This window comes from Ammospiza nelsoni, chromosome 2 (genome assembly GCF_027579445.1).
Source record: "Ammospiza nelsoni isolate bAmmNel1 chromosome 2, bAmmNel1.pri, whole genome shotgun sequence".
NCBI classification, from domain to species: domain Eukaryota; kingdom Metazoa; phylum Chordata; class Aves; order Passeriformes; family Passerellidae; genus Ammospiza; species Ammospiza nelsoni.
Window position 1 is genome coordinate 3,031,606 of NC_080634.1, and position 15,279 is coordinate 3,046,884.

Below are 15,279 nucleotides of genomic sequence, written 5' to 3' on the forward strand. Positions count from 1 at the left end.
TTTGTCCTACTTTTATGGTCAGATGCCTTCCTGTATTTTATGTGCAATAATAATTCATCTCCTTAAATAACTTCATGGTCTTACCCAGCCTTCTCTCTACCACAAAGAGAAAATAAGCAAAGCATTAGTAAATATTATGAAATAATAAAATCCATATGATGGTAAAATTAGCAGGGCAATGACCTTGGTCTGAAAACTTCCCTGTCATCATATGAATTTTTGGATTACTTTCTCTCCAGCTTGTCAGAGCTGCATAGAAAATCTTGGTTGTGTCACAGAATGCCCTAGGGTGGAGGGAATGGTTTCAAAAACTGGTCTGAATATATCTGGATGAGTTTTGGGGGAACAAAAAAGGCTTTTCAAGGGCTGTTTTCTTAGAGTTTGCCAATGCATGTTCAGGTCCCAGCTACGTCCACGGGATCAGGGATTTTTTGTGGTCAGGGATCCCAGCACAGAGAAAAGGAGCTCCTGCAAGGAGGGAATGCCCATCTTACAGTTCTGCTTCTCTTTCCTGTGCCCTGTGTTTTACTGAGCACTTTGCTTTCCATCTGTATCTGCACCCAGCCTCAGTTTGCCCACACATCTTTTGCTTCCTTTCTAAATGTAAAGGAATAATGTAAAAATTATCCTTGGGGCTAGGAAGATTTGGACACAATCCTGAAATGTTTGGGTTTGCTGATGGTGTTCTAATGTGTTCCTTTGAAAGGCCTGACCCCTGTGCTCTATTTCCAGGTAAGCCAGTTATGATTGTTACTGAATATATGGAAAATGGATCCTTGGACAGCTTCCTACGAGTAAGTGCAACAGGAAACTAAATGGGGCAGAAGTGCCTCTTGTTCTGGACCTGTTAGGTGTCTGCTGCCACTCTGCACTGATTCATCAGCAGCTCTTGTTGCTTGATATTTTTTTTATTTTCATTTAGGTTTGTGAGTATCATGATGTGCTCAGAAAGCCACTTAGGGATCTGCTGGTCCATTTGCAGTAAGCATTATTCCAAAATTAAGGCAATTTTGGTTGCATTAGTGTGTCATATCTATTAAAAATGAACAAAACAAAGCAGCATTCTGGCACACAAAAAATGAGAACTGTTTTTCTGGAGGCTGAATTATGACTGTAGTGCAGTTATGCTTATTGGTTGGCAGTCTCTTTGTCTAAGCAAGAGATTTTCAAAATTAATAGATTTGTGGAAATTTTATCAGTAATGAAAAGTTGAGAGAATAGCCCCATACCTGAGGATGTTAGAAATGTTTAACTAGCAACGTTTACTGGCCTGTTTTCTTTTTCCAACCTTAGACACACTAATGCTGTTGCTGATTTATCTTTGTTTTCTGTCAAAGTTGGTAGTGAGCCTAAAAAAATTCAAATGCTCCCTGCGTCACCAAGATTTACTTGTGGCAAAACAAGGAGTGCAGGAGAAGTGAAATCCCATCTGAGGGGAAACACTGGTTTAATTTTAATTTGTTAGGGCAAATTCAGCTTTGGCTGGGAGACTGCTTTGGTTCTGCCACGGCTGAATGACATTATCCCCCAAATTCATAACATTGAACTAGACGTTTAACCCCAGAAGGGGATAGATTGTCAACCTTAGTTTCTCTATGTACTATATATGTTATGGTGTCCACTGGAGCATGTAAAATACATATAAATAATGTGTCAGTATAGCTGAATGAAATATCTCTGTACTGAACTATATATATATTTTTTTAGACTTGAAATCCTTGAAGAGAGCCCTGAGGAAGGGAGAATAATTTCTGACTGCACAGAACAGTTGTTCAGCTTGTTCTTTCATTTTAGTGTGATTTTTTTTTTTTTACTACTGTTATGTGGAAGCATAGATAAGAACCTTGTGACTCATTAATATCACAGGCAACTCAGGCCCTCTAACCTTTTTATAAATGCCTTTTGGAACTACTTAGTTTGCTTTCCTCATTGCCATTGAGAGGCTCTCTGAGCATCTGATTCTGTTCATGCTTAGAAACCTTCTGGTTTTTAGCGAAATCTTTTCCAGAGTCTATATTAAATTCTCTTGTGTTGGCTCTGATAAAAAAGGGACAGACAACAGCTAAGAATCTTTTAAAATATTAATTTCTTCATGAAGGGGAGTTCTGAGAGACTCTTTAAGTATTCACTGTGTCTTATATTTGCCTAATGTTTCCAGTGCTAATATTACCCCCAAGTACACTAACCAAAAATGAAAAATAGATGCAATCAGTCTGGCAGACTGATTCATGTCAGATCACCTCATGTGACAGAGCCAACTCCCTTGTATTTAATAAAATTCCAGAAGCAGCAGCATGAGGAGCTGGAGAGCTGCCCATGAGGTTACATTTACAGCACTGGGGAATTCATCTGAGAGCTGCACTACAGCAAATGCTGTCCTATTGTCTATGTATCCATATATCAATATCAAAAGTAGCAAACAGGATTAGTAAGAGTTGGGAGATTTTAATTATGCCCAGAAGTAGATGATTTGAAATATATCCAAGCAATGCTTTCTAGGCTAAGTCATAATATGTTTCAGTAATTTCTGAATTTTTGAAATTAGTTTAAAACTAACAGAATTTGAAAGCCGCTGACTCACATCAGCATTTGCTTTTGTTAAATGAATTCCTGTGTAATAGAAAACTTTCATTAGGCCATTGGGGAAGGCTTGGATTTTCACTAGAAAATCCTGTGGCCTTGCAGGGAAGTTGGACATCTGTTTCTGTAATGTTCTGACACTCCAGTCTCAGGAGCACGCACGACTTAGATTTATGTGCTGCTTTCACACGTGCCCCATCTAGGAAATTAAAACTCTGATGACAGCAAAAAGGGGAAAAATGAATTTTTATTTGAATTGCAAATCTGTCCTCTTCCCTCAGCTGATTGGGAGACCAACATGTGGCATTTAAATCACAACGCCTGACTCATGAGCTCTTCATTTGAGGAGCTTCCAGGTGATTTATGAAAAAAATCTGTGCAAGAAGGAGCATGAGCAATCCCTGAGATGACATTTCCAATGTTTTCCAGAAGCATGATGCCCAGTTCACAGTCATCCAGCTGGTGGGCATGCTTCGAGGGATCGCATCTGGCATGAAGTACCTGTCAGATATGGGCTACGTCCATCGGGATTTGGCTGCTCGTAACATCCTCATCAACAGCAACCTGGTCTGCAAAGTCTCAGATTTTGGTCTCTCTCGTGTGCTGGAGGATGACCCAGAAGCTGCTTACACCACAAGGGTGAGTTCCTGTGTTCCTTTACCTTTTTTAAATTCTTGTTGGTTGTGGCAAAGACTCAAATCTGATGGAAATCTGAAATCTGAGGCTGTGTTGCAGAGGGCAGTCAGTCTGTCTGCCCAGAGATGCTCAATAAACCAGGAGCTCATCACAATTATTTTTAAATTCATGTCTGGAGAAAATAAAAAATGTGCATGCAAAAAGTATGGCTTGTGTTGGTAGATTACTTTCCTTAGACTATTCAAAATTCTTGGATCTGTTTCTTTCTCCTGGCTGTGTAAAGGAGTGAATATTACAATTAAAGCCTGAGTTCTTTTGGCACACAATAATTTACGCCTTCATGTGTGCTTTGAGAAGTTTTAGTTACACTGCGTATTTATCTCCCACACAGTAAAAAAAAATCCTACCCATTGAATTTTTTTGTGCTTTCTAGCATTATAAAACATATTTCTGACTGGGGCATACTGCAATCATGTTCTTCAAGTGTGTGTCATTATACCTGCTCTTGTACTCCTAACTGAGTAAAACAAAAATTGCACATCTGATTATGACCTTGAATAACACTTCCCTTTTTTTATGGGAGCCTTTAGCTTTATGTATATAGCTGTACTATACTTGGATATCTGGTTGTTCATTTTAATGCTATTTAAAGTGGATTTTGTAGGCTTTACAAAAAGTGACATTGACATCCAGTATCTTAGTCAAGTGTAATTTGCATTGCTCACAGTGATCACCTCATCTTCACTGTACAAACAAAATTACAATGTATCAACATAACCTTAATGTGGGTTTTATGAGGTTTCTTTCATTCCTGAACACTGACAGGAGCAATCAATAATTTTAGTAGTTTACATGCTGCCTTCTTCATGATTGAAATAAAATAACATGAGAAATGAGTAATGACAGATTTCTTACACATTATATACTCATACATTAATAGATACATTTATCATACCTTCATAACTTAGCAGGCATAAAGACTCTATTCTTTACTTGACCTTTCAGTGTTTTCTTTGCCCTCTGATAAACTTTGCCAAGGAGTTAGAAATATGCAATATATAGCACTTTAGAAAACTGTCTGCAGAGATCTGGCATGGTTAATACAGAGAGACATTAGCAGGAGAAAGCAGTGTTCATTCTCAGTAGTGTTACAGCACTAATAAATAAATATTATAAATATATTATTATTAATAATAATAGTAATTATTATTATAAATAAATAGGTGTATTGCTGTGTCAGATACTTGTTTGCTCTCTTAAAATCAAGCTGAAAATGAAGCATTGGATGAAGCTGTCACATCAGTGACGTGTCTGTAGGTGGCTTGGACAAATCAGGCTGCACAAGTTGTCAGTGTTTTCAGCCAGTGTTCTATGTGAATGTCCTCTTCCTCTCCCCCTGCCACCTATTTTTTGAGTCTACCTGCTTATTTGCAATTAGATAGTGAAATCAGATGGAAAGAAACTATTTTGTGAAGTGTAATCATCTGTGTTCAGTAAACTCCATCTGGCATTTATGGTGTGTGTGCAAACTGCTGCAGGAAGAAGCTCAGGTAATTAAAACCTTCAAATACAACTTAGGACAAATCTAATTTATTTTTTCAAGAGTTGTTGCTGTGAATATACCTGTGCCACATGTTGGCTCTGAGAGAAGAACAAGGCTATTTGATATTCATCTTTTTTGCTCACATTTCCCTTTGAAGTGAGTCTTATGTTGATGTCAGGGGAGTGTTTCCAGGTGGGATGTTTGATCCCCAGCTGAAAAAATGGGGATCACAGATGTGAAACAGAGTTTCACTCCACTGGCAGAGAGATGAACAGTTTGTGATCCTGCTGCTTGGATATTTCACAAAACACAGGACCATTTCCTAGGCTTAGCACATTTTGCAACCACTAATTATAGGACAAAAATAGTGCCACTTTTTAAAAATAATGGTATCATCTCAAATTATTTCATGCCTAATAATAGAATTGTCCCAAAACAAATGTCTTTAAAACTAAAGGATGACAACAAGATATTTTAAAAAGCAACAAAAAAAATCTAAAATTATAACTCAAATTTCAAACATTACAGAGTGTGTATTATATTGATGTCCCCCTGTCCTCCTGTTCTTCCTATTCCCAGTTGTCCATTTAGTATCAGTGGTCCTAGAAATTTATAGAGTTAGTTGCAAAGTGGGATGCTTTATCTATTTAGGCTTCTTATCTACCCCTATTTTCCACCTGTAAATGTCAAAGCCTGAGAATGATTTCACTGCTTTAATTCATAATTGCAAGTCAGGATTGATCTACCCCCAAGAAGCCCAGCCAGGCTTTCAATACTCAGCACTGCCTGGGTGAAATTTTATGTTGTGCTGTTCTCAGAAGCCATGTCTGAAGCTTTGCATTAAGGCTATGAACATGTATTCTTTTATACATCAATAATTTATGTATTCCTTTATATATCAATGCACAATCTGTGATATTCATGCTATTGTATTGGAAGCCTGAAGGACAATGCAAAGATCACAAGTGCACGTGTGAATTACAGGGAATCAGGAGTTGTAAGGAACTTTGCTAACTGAGAGGGTCATTTTTTTACCTCCTGAATTATTGTCACTGCCTTGATACCACAAAAGGCCTTCGGCAGCCTGGGGTCTGCCTGCTTACAGAAGCAGAAGCCAGCATGTGAACCAGGCTGACTGTTTGGATTTTTTAATTTTTTTCACAGAGTCTTTGTGCCTGAGGGGATGTGCTGTAATTATCCACATTCTCCATATCTATTCACTTTTAATTGAAACACTGAGATTGTATTAAAATTGTCATTTCAAATGGATCTGGTTTATCCTTATTATTTTTCAGATGTCTGTATGACAAGTGGGTGGACTAATCACACACTATGAAGTGGAAGGGAATTTAAGCAATCACAGTTGCAGAGGGACTGTAATTATGTCTCTCAAAGACAATATTTGGGTAATCTGTAGATGAACTTTGACTATTTAAGCACATAGATACATCACCAGTATTCATGGCATTTTAATGTAAATGCAGCCCATGTTGGACAGAAATCAGTTGTGTTTTCCCTATATATGCAAAATCACAGTGATACAGTCTGAATGTATTGAAGGGTGTGGTAAAAAAGGAACCAAAACCCCATAAATTCTCTTGCCCCAAAGCACAGAGGAGAGGAGCAGTGCTCCGTCATCACTGACTACTCAAGGAGGAGATGATTTCAATATAAAACATGCATTAGTAAGGGACTGACAAGCAGAATCTGATAATGTCAGGTGTGTAAAAAGGTAAAACTGGCTCATCTCACTCACATGAATCTCTCTTGTTCTGTGCCATTAAGATATCTCCTGGCCTCTCCTAAGTCCTAGTATAATGAATGAATGCCAGGCTTTTACTTTCAGCTCTTTCTGCAAACTCCTTCTAGTAATTCAGTTAGAATCCATTTTTCTTGATTCACTCCTCCCCAGGCCTGTGGCTTAGGTGCCTGTGCCTGTCACCCTGTAACAGATTATAAATCAGAATATTGGAATGGGTTCTGAAGCCCTGGAAACAGCTGCCTTGTGCTGGAGTGCCAGACGTGCTCGAAATAAATTGAGGACTTCATTGACTTTAGATGAATTACATTGGAGAGACAGATACTGCAGGAATAGCAGCTCCATCTACAGAAGATAAAACTTTTGGTTACTGCTGGCTCTCTGATTTCCAACCCTGAGAGAGGTTCTCTGACCCAGAGTGCCTGGGATTTTGAGCTGAAGTAACAAACTCCTACAATTTCTAACACCAAAACTGTCTTTCTACTCAAATTTAGGGAGCTGAGCTTGATGATGAGCGTGTCCTTAAAGGCAGACCATGACAAAAATATATAAAAACTGTACTTATCTTCAGAAAATAATCAGTAAATATATTGCTGCTCTTGTTCTTAAATTATTCCAAAAAAAGTCAGCAAAATCTCTTTTTAAAAATAATTATGACATTTATATGACAAATTGGGGAACAGAAGAGCAAAATTACACTTTTAGACTCTGTTCACTGGCAGTTGATTTCTTTTTTTAACTACATTTTAATTAATATTTTTGAGTTATTTTGGCAATGCTGTGTGGATCTGCAGGTTTGTATAGAATTACAGCTGAGACTTAGCAAAGAGAATTTGAAAGTCACTTACTCACACTCATTGCAAGAAGAATCGGGGGTAGATACACCTTCTTTTTTCAGTAAAGCAAAGCCAGAAGTTGTTTCATTGAGTTTTTAATCTTTCTGCAATAAAGCAGTCCCAAAATGTGAGGAGACTAATTAATGCTGCCTTTTTTTTCCTTTTTTTTGTAAAAGTGTTTCTCCAATTTCATAGATAACTTTTTACATAAGATTATAAAGACCTTCTGTCCAATATGAAATTCCTGCCCCCGTCTATTGGGAGATGTCCGATTCTCTTTGTGGTGGTGGGGTCTTTGTTGATGTAAATTTAGGATGTGGCTTTCCCCCAAGATTCATGTTCTTTATTGAAAACCAGGGCTCACTTCTAGCATAGAAAACAGAGAGATTGATTTCTTTATCAGCCTCACATCTAAAACTGTAAGTGGATTTCTTGTGAAAACACGAGGCTACAGGAGAGCTTTCCTTGTTTCTTGGCTGGGCCTTGTGCTCACTGAGGGCCCCTGGACACTTGTAAAGGGAGCTTATTAATTGAGTATGATAAAAACAAAGTCATTTTTATGTTCTTGGTACTGTTCTGGAGCAGCACTGGGAATTGCGAATAAAGTTATAAAGCATGGAAAATACAATGTACTTTTTGTGACTAAAGACCATCATCCAATAGATTAATTTCCAAGAGAGAGAGAGATCAGGCTCTTCATCTGGCTTCAGTGATAAAACAGTGGTTTCAAACACTCCAGTTTATCTTCTGTGTCCTGTTTTTGCTGTGTAAATTTGGTGATCACCTGATTTTAAGGGTTGTGTGGGAAATGAAGATTTCTCTTTTGGTAGGGAGCTCTGCTAAACAGAATGGTATCCATGAAAACCATGTGCCAAGACAATCCCCTCCCTGACCTTTGCCAAGCCTCTAAGGCCTATCCAGTGACATTTTGGAGTCTGAGTCAGGACTGCCTGTGTTGTTTGTACTTAATTTAATTTATGCAATATTAGCCATGAAAATGAAGATGCTTCAGTGTAGTTAGACTGTATTTAGGTTTCTCATTAACACTAATGCCTGCATTTCTATTCTTAATCAAGCCAGTGATTCTAAAGCTAGTGATTGTACAGCTACCCTCAGTGCAGGTACAGTTCGTGGGAGTGTAGGCAAAGCAGTAAAATATTTGAATCTCTTTTTTTCTAGCTGGTTACTCAGTGGAAGTCAGAGCACTCTCTCCTCACAGAAGTTGTGAGGAGAGGTGTGTGACTGGAATATAATGGAGGTGTCAGAAGCACTGCAAAGAGCTGGTCTGGTGTGAAATCTTCAGAATATATTCTGTGCACGTTATGCAGAACTGGAAATAACTTTAAACTCTCACAGTTTTCTGTACTAAAACACATTCACTCCAGAATTGCCTTCAGGAACAAGTTCTGCACTGCTATCATTTAGAACTTAATTTTCTCATGTGTGACTCTCAAAAAGCTCTGTCGAAGCTGGCATCACCAGGAATTGTCTTTCCTCTAATTCTCACATTTTAGAAACTCAGCCTGAGATTCCTTATGTGCATTTTATTAACTTGACCTACAGCACCAAGTGGTGGCCATGACCAGAGAGAGATGTTCCCCTACCTACCATGTTAATTGTACTGGAAGCTTCAATTCTCTTCAAGTTTGGCATTTAATGGTGACTTGCTTCTCTTATGACTGTAAAAAATGTCCAAAGCCACTCTCCCAGCTGACATTTTTTCACTCTTCCCACTGCACAAGTGACTCCATCTGAATCTGACTTTCTGTCTCAGCTGGAGGCTTGGCTTTAGTGTAGTGAAGCAACATCATGGCCCCTTATTTTCTTGAATGTCCCAGAAAACCTGGTGAAGCCATGCAGGGAATTCACTTCAATGCCTTTAAATTAGCCAAATCCAGCTCTCCTGGGCTGTGCAAAAGAACCTGGGTTATAAGCAAGGACCTTGGAGTGGTTTTTTCACCTTTAATGATGTATGTGGCAGTTCCCAACATTTCATAACTGAAAATCAACCAGACTTGGTTTACCATTTACTTTTATCTGTGTGAATTATGCTACACACTCATACATGCATATATATATATATGAAATATGTATATATATGTGTGTCTATAAAGTATGTATGCTGTAATGTACTATAAATCTATATTGTAGATAGATAAATCTATGGTAAATCTAGATATCAGTAGATTTTGCACTGAAATGTGTTTTACTCTCTCTTTTGCTCTTATAGCAAATGGCAGCAGCGTTTTCCAGCTTGCACTAGTTTTTCTTACACCAATATCACGATTACTGAGAATCTCAGAGATAAAATAATCAACCACATGAAATCATATTTGTGGCAGGACAGTCAGATGGACTCTCTGGTTTTGTTTTGCTCCTAGGGGGGCAAGATTCCCATCCGATGGACGTCTCCAGAAGCCATCGCCTATCGGAAGTTCACGTCAGCCAGCGACGCCTGGAGCTATGGGATTGTCCTCTGGGAGGTGATGTCTTACGGGGAGAGACCCTACTGGGAGATGTCCAACCAGGATGTGAGTAAATTGTTGGCTTTTTGTGTTCTCAGATAAGGGATCAAGCTGTGAAAGGAGGCCAAGAGCAGGTGGCTCTGAGTTTTTGATGGTGACATGCAGTAAGGTGTGGAGATGTAAACTTGATCTCCCCGGTGAAGTAAAAGTTCCTTAGAACTTTAAAAACCCACCATATTTATTGCAGACTGTTTTGGACCTCTGAAGGAGCAGAATGGAGTATTTTATCCCATTGGTGGTTTTCTGTAAGATGATGCAAATAATTCCACTGCAATGAGGTCATTGCATTTCACATTCTTTAGCTCATTGTTAGAAAACCCTCCTAAATTTCTGTTGATCCCCTTTTGGTTCCACTCGTATAATATCCTATAGAAGTTTTCTGCAAATGTCAAATGCACAGAATAAATTGCTCTTGGCACTTGTGAAAAAGAGAAGCAAAGCATTTCTGCTAAGAGTTTAATGGAACCAAAATGCTTCTGGAAGTAATCAATGGATAAAATAGAGAAGGAGAGTGATCTGATTAGACTTCCAATACAGGTTTCTTTGTAACATTAGTAAACTGTCCAAGCCTGCAATCCAAATGATTAATGGAGCTCTCCCAGTATTTTTTAAAGATGCGTAACATTTCCCCAAAGAAGATTTTTTACTATGTCTATTTTGAGTTCTTTTTCTGTTGTTTTATTAATTTTAGATTTATTCCACAGGAGTTTCTTATGGACAAAATTTTATGGAGTGCAGTCACTCACACAAACAGATTTTCCAAGGAGATGATATATATTGTTACTAGTTCTAAGTTAAAATAAATAAGTCAGTTACATAGTTGTAGTCAAACATTTTTCTGTACTACTTTGTTAAACAAGGAAAAAGAGAAGAAAATTCCTTTTAAATGGGTACCCTTGCAACCCAAATCTCTGCAGAAAATGATGCATTTCTTTTAATTGGTAATGATTGTTTTTGTGGAGATTAATGTATCCTGTTCTGCAGACTGATATATTAGTGGAATGTCTTTAATAATATCCCATTGAAATCTAAAATGGAAGGATTAACCTATTTATGTACCTCTCCTTCATGGCTGCTTAAAGCATTAACTGTTCTCTTGTCCATGTTCTGATTTAGAATAGTTTCTTCTGCTTCTCAATTAATTGATACAGATGAAAAGGAAAGATTAACAGACTATGGCTTTATCATTTTCTACATTGAAGTTTCTACATTGGGTTTTTTTGTTTATGGGGCAATAGATGCTGTAGGCCTGATCAAGAAGTGTTGGATTCTAGGAAAAAGGCTGGATTAAAAATCTTATGGACAACATAAATTCTAAAGTAATCTTAGTTTTGCATGTGTCCATCTGGAAAAAATACAGAAAATCTAGACAAAATTTATTAGCCTAGGCAAATTATAAGGAATTGGGCTTGCACTGCCTAGTAGAAAATGTATAGCTGAGGTAAGTTTTAAAAACATTTTGTGGCCCTGTGACATCATCCACAAGACCTTTTGTCTGTTGGTTGAGGATGGCAGTGAGGGGCATGTTGATTTTTCAGCAGGGTAGGCTGTTTTTCTTGTTGGTGTTTTGAGTTCTGCACCCACTGGAGGATGCGGAAAGGTTGTTTTTCTAAGTGTAATCAGAGGAGAGATATCCAGGACCTTTTGAAGTTTTGTATATTAAGCAAGCTCTTGCTAACTGTGGCTTTTGTTTATGGATTTATTTCAAGTGAGTGTGAGTTTCTGAGATCCTTTCCACACACTCACCTTCTTCAAAGTCACACACTGTATCTTAACTTCCCCCTTCTGCATGCCTAATCGACTGCCTGGTTTACTTTGCAGATAAGGAGAGACAATTAGTGAATAAACACGTTTGTTTAAACACACAATGTCCACGTTAACGTTCTCACAGCTGATAAAAACCCAAGTTGCTGTAAAGTGCCTTTAAGTTTGCACAAACTTTTCTCCTTGTGCAGGTGATTAAGGCTGTGGATGAAGGGTACCGCTTGCCACCTCCCATGGACTGCCCAGCTGCCTTGTATCAGCTGATGCTGGACTGCTGGCAGAAGGACAGAAACAACAGACCCAAGTTTGAGCAGATTGTCAGCATCCTGGATAAACTGATCCGTAATCCCAGCAGTCTGAAAATAATTACCAACGCGGCGGCAAGGTGACACACTAGATCTTGCATTGCTCATGAACCTCTTTGATTCCTTCATCTCCTGTAATTAGAATTTGTTTGCACTCTTTACCACCTTCTCTCTTGAGAGAAGGATTTAATATTATTATTTTTATCATTGCTGTGGTTATTTTATTAGTGATTTGCTATTATTCATCCAATTTGTGAAAGATTTTTGTGCTAAGGATATGAAACCTACTGTAAGACTGAGCAGAGTTTTTTTTTTGAGAAAAACACAGCTGGCAGATTTGGCCATTGTGGGATTTTCCTTTTCCTTCTGCCCTTTGGTGGTGTTGTAAGTGCTTAGTATTTCATAGGTTACAGACAGCCATGTTCCTAAGTATCTTTCTGAATTGGGTCCAAATACACTTAGGCTCTTCTCTGACAAGTCATGTTAACTTTAATCATCTGAGTAATGTCTCTTTTTTTTTTTTTTTTTTTAGTAGTGCTCACAGACCTAAAAATGCACTTACACTCCCTCTTAGATCAATGTGTGAACTAGGAATTAATTTTCAACCTGTGCAGTGTTCGTAATTGCATTTGAAACATTCATTTTTAATCCTGGGTTTTCAACACACTCTGGAACATCATCACTATGATGAGATAAGAATTATCTCATTGAGAGAGAGCAGCTGAAGAGTGTGTTGACACCTAAGGGCATAATGAAGACGTGGTGAAAGAAGAGCTTTAGTTAAGTAGTGTTAAAGAGACTCGGTTGTACAATGCACAAAATGTCATACTCTTACTGAAGGAGTGTAAAATAATTTTTAGCATGAATGGTAGTGCCAAATCCTCTGTCAGCAAAGCAGGCAGAGTCAGAGAGAAAAGCACTCTGCTCCTCTGCTGCTTCAGAGCCGGGCCCTGGAGGGTGTTCTGTGTGTCACTGGGCAAGAGACCAGAGCCTGACACGAGGCAGGTTTCAAAAGGGAGCACAGAAAACCTTTCTGTCAGACCTCTCCTTGTGGTGCAGCACACTTCCCACCAGGGCAATTGGATGGGAAGGCTGAGGGAAATGGAGCAAAGGCAGAGGGGAGAGCTGCATTGATCCTGCAGCCTGCTGTGCGACTGCCATGGACCTTGCCTCCTCCTTCCTGGCCCGGGCTTTGTGCTGCATCCTCAGCATCACACTGGCCACTCTAATTGCCTTCTGCTGCCATGCCAGAGGGCAGAAATAGAAAAACTGGGAGGAGAAAGGCAGGCATGCTAATGGGCTCTGCTTTTAAATTTATATATTGAGAGAAGATGGCTCACACAAAATTGTGTTTGGAAAATTTTGCTTGGTGAGTGTTTAACTTGTAGGAAACTAACATGCTTACAGAAGCAATTATTTCTAGGAGGTAACAGAAAAAAACAACCAAACAAACAAAAAACAGCAACACATTTTTGGGAAAAACTCCAAACTGTTTAAACAGCATTTTCTCAGTCAAGTACATTTCTTCCAAAGACCTTGCACCACTATGTGGCAAATCACTGGTGCAAAGAATGATTTTATAGGGATGTGCTGCAGCAATCTGATGACTAAGGGAGTTGGAAATCATAACTATCTTGTTTGGGTTTGGAGACCTGATTGCAGAAACCAGGGCTGCATGTTTTTCATTCCAAACAGAAGCAAAATGTCTGTGGTCCGTCCAGCAGCAGATTTGAACTGCAACAGAGATAAAAACAGTGTGGAACCATAATTTCCAGTTGCTTGTTCATAGCCAGTAGAAGCTGATATCCTCTAGAGGGGACCAAATTCAGGCTGAGCACTGTTTCCACCTTCTGGGTTCTGTGCAGGGCCTCCACAGGGGGATATTTATTGTTCCCTTTTGTCTCTCCTGTTCCATTCTGTGCTTTGTGGCACAGAGGGTGGCAGAGGCTGCACATCCCTAGCACAGTGCCATGCTCTCAGCTCATGAGGAAGCAAGGAGGGGAGGAAGGAGGCTGCCTGCAAGGTAGGGAACCTCTCACAGCTGCTTTAGGAGAGCTCTTAGTGAAATGCTCCTCCTGCTGCTGCTTGGCTTTGATACTGAGAGGATTTCTGAGGAGGGCAACATCAAAGGTGATTTTATTCCTACTTTCCTTCCCAGTTACCCCTCCACTGCCACATCCCTGCACATTGCTAGGCAGTGCAGTGTCTCTCCATCACTGCCTGGTGACACACAGGGCACTGTGGGGTCCCAGCATGGGAGTTCCCTCTGTGGAGGAGCTTCTTGCAGCTCAGGGAATGGTCTGTGATCTCTCCATCTCCTCTGTCAGTGTCTGCAGGCCAGCCCAGCCTATCCTTAAACACAGCCACAAATAAACACCAGTGAGGGGTGCTGGGCAGCCCTGTGCCATGAAATCATTGTCAAAGCAGCCTAATCTCAAACCTTAGATAGGAGCGAAAATCTGCAGCCAGCTGCACAGCCCTGTGGTGTCCTGCACCGGTGGCAGGTGACAGCCCCTGGTGCTGGTGCCAGGGACTGAGCCTGGAGGTTCAGCAGCGCTTTTTGACAGCCTGACAGAGAAAAATGAGACAGAAAAATGAGAAGTGAGGCTTAAAATGGGCTGGGGCCTTGCCATAGCCTTGTGTGCAGGAATGTGTAAGTGATACTGGAGGGCTGTGGGTCAGGGCAGCTCCTGGAGAAGGGGACACAGTGGGATCCCAGAGAGGGACAGACATCAGAGCAGGGGGAAGCACTCAGGGACTCAGCCCTGAGGGCTCTGGACAGTGCCTTGGCTGCTCTCAGTTGTTATTTGAGGCCGCAGCACTCCCACACTGCCTCTCCTCCTACCCATAATAAGCAATTAATCTAAGTTATAGAGGTCCCAGCTCTCCTCTGGCTGTGTCTGTGGTGCTACTGGAGGAATGCTAAAGCTTCATGCCCTCCATATGCTTGTAGGTGTTCAGAATATCCTCGGTCAGGGGAAAAATATTTAACCTGACGACGTCTGGTGCAGATGCAAAACCTGTCTCTTCTTACAGATTTTAGGGCTGATGTTTGTTTAAAGCAGTCACAGCACCGTTGTATCTGTTTAAAAAACATATTTCTGGAGGTGCATAGGATATCCCTGTCCTCTGGGTGCTGGTTGCTGTTAAGTGACCTCCACTGGAGGATGTGCTTGGCTGAACATCTGATTCCAGGCCACAGCCCAGGCACGTTCTGCACTAATACCTCACAGAAGAGGAGTCAGAGCCTTCAATTCCCTCCTCCCTTTAAAGTTTTCTATCCCTTCAGGCCACTCGATGGTATCTAATAATTTCTTGATTCCCGAGGGGA

The 15,279-nt window shown here is 40.0% G+C and overlaps 1 protein-coding gene across 2 annotated transcripts in view; it reads left to right on the forward strand.

Annotated features, from left to right (window-relative positions):
• The window catches only part of EPHA3 (EPH receptor A3), a 174,929-nt gene that overhangs the window by 146,607 nt on the left and 13,043 nt on the right, over window positions 1-15,279 (forward strand). For both annotated transcript variants that reach the window (XM_059491578.1, XM_059491584.1), the window contains exons 12-15: window positions 733-794; window positions 3,010-3,219; window positions 9,736-9,885; window positions 11,835-12,028. In XM_059491578.1, coding sequence (XP_059347561.1) covers window positions 733-794; window positions 3,010-3,219; window positions 9,736-9,885; window positions 11,835-12,028 — 616 coding nt within the window. The remainder of the gene's footprint in view (window positions 1-732; window positions 795-3,009; window positions 3,220-9,735; window positions 9,886-11,834; window positions 12,029-15,279) is intronic.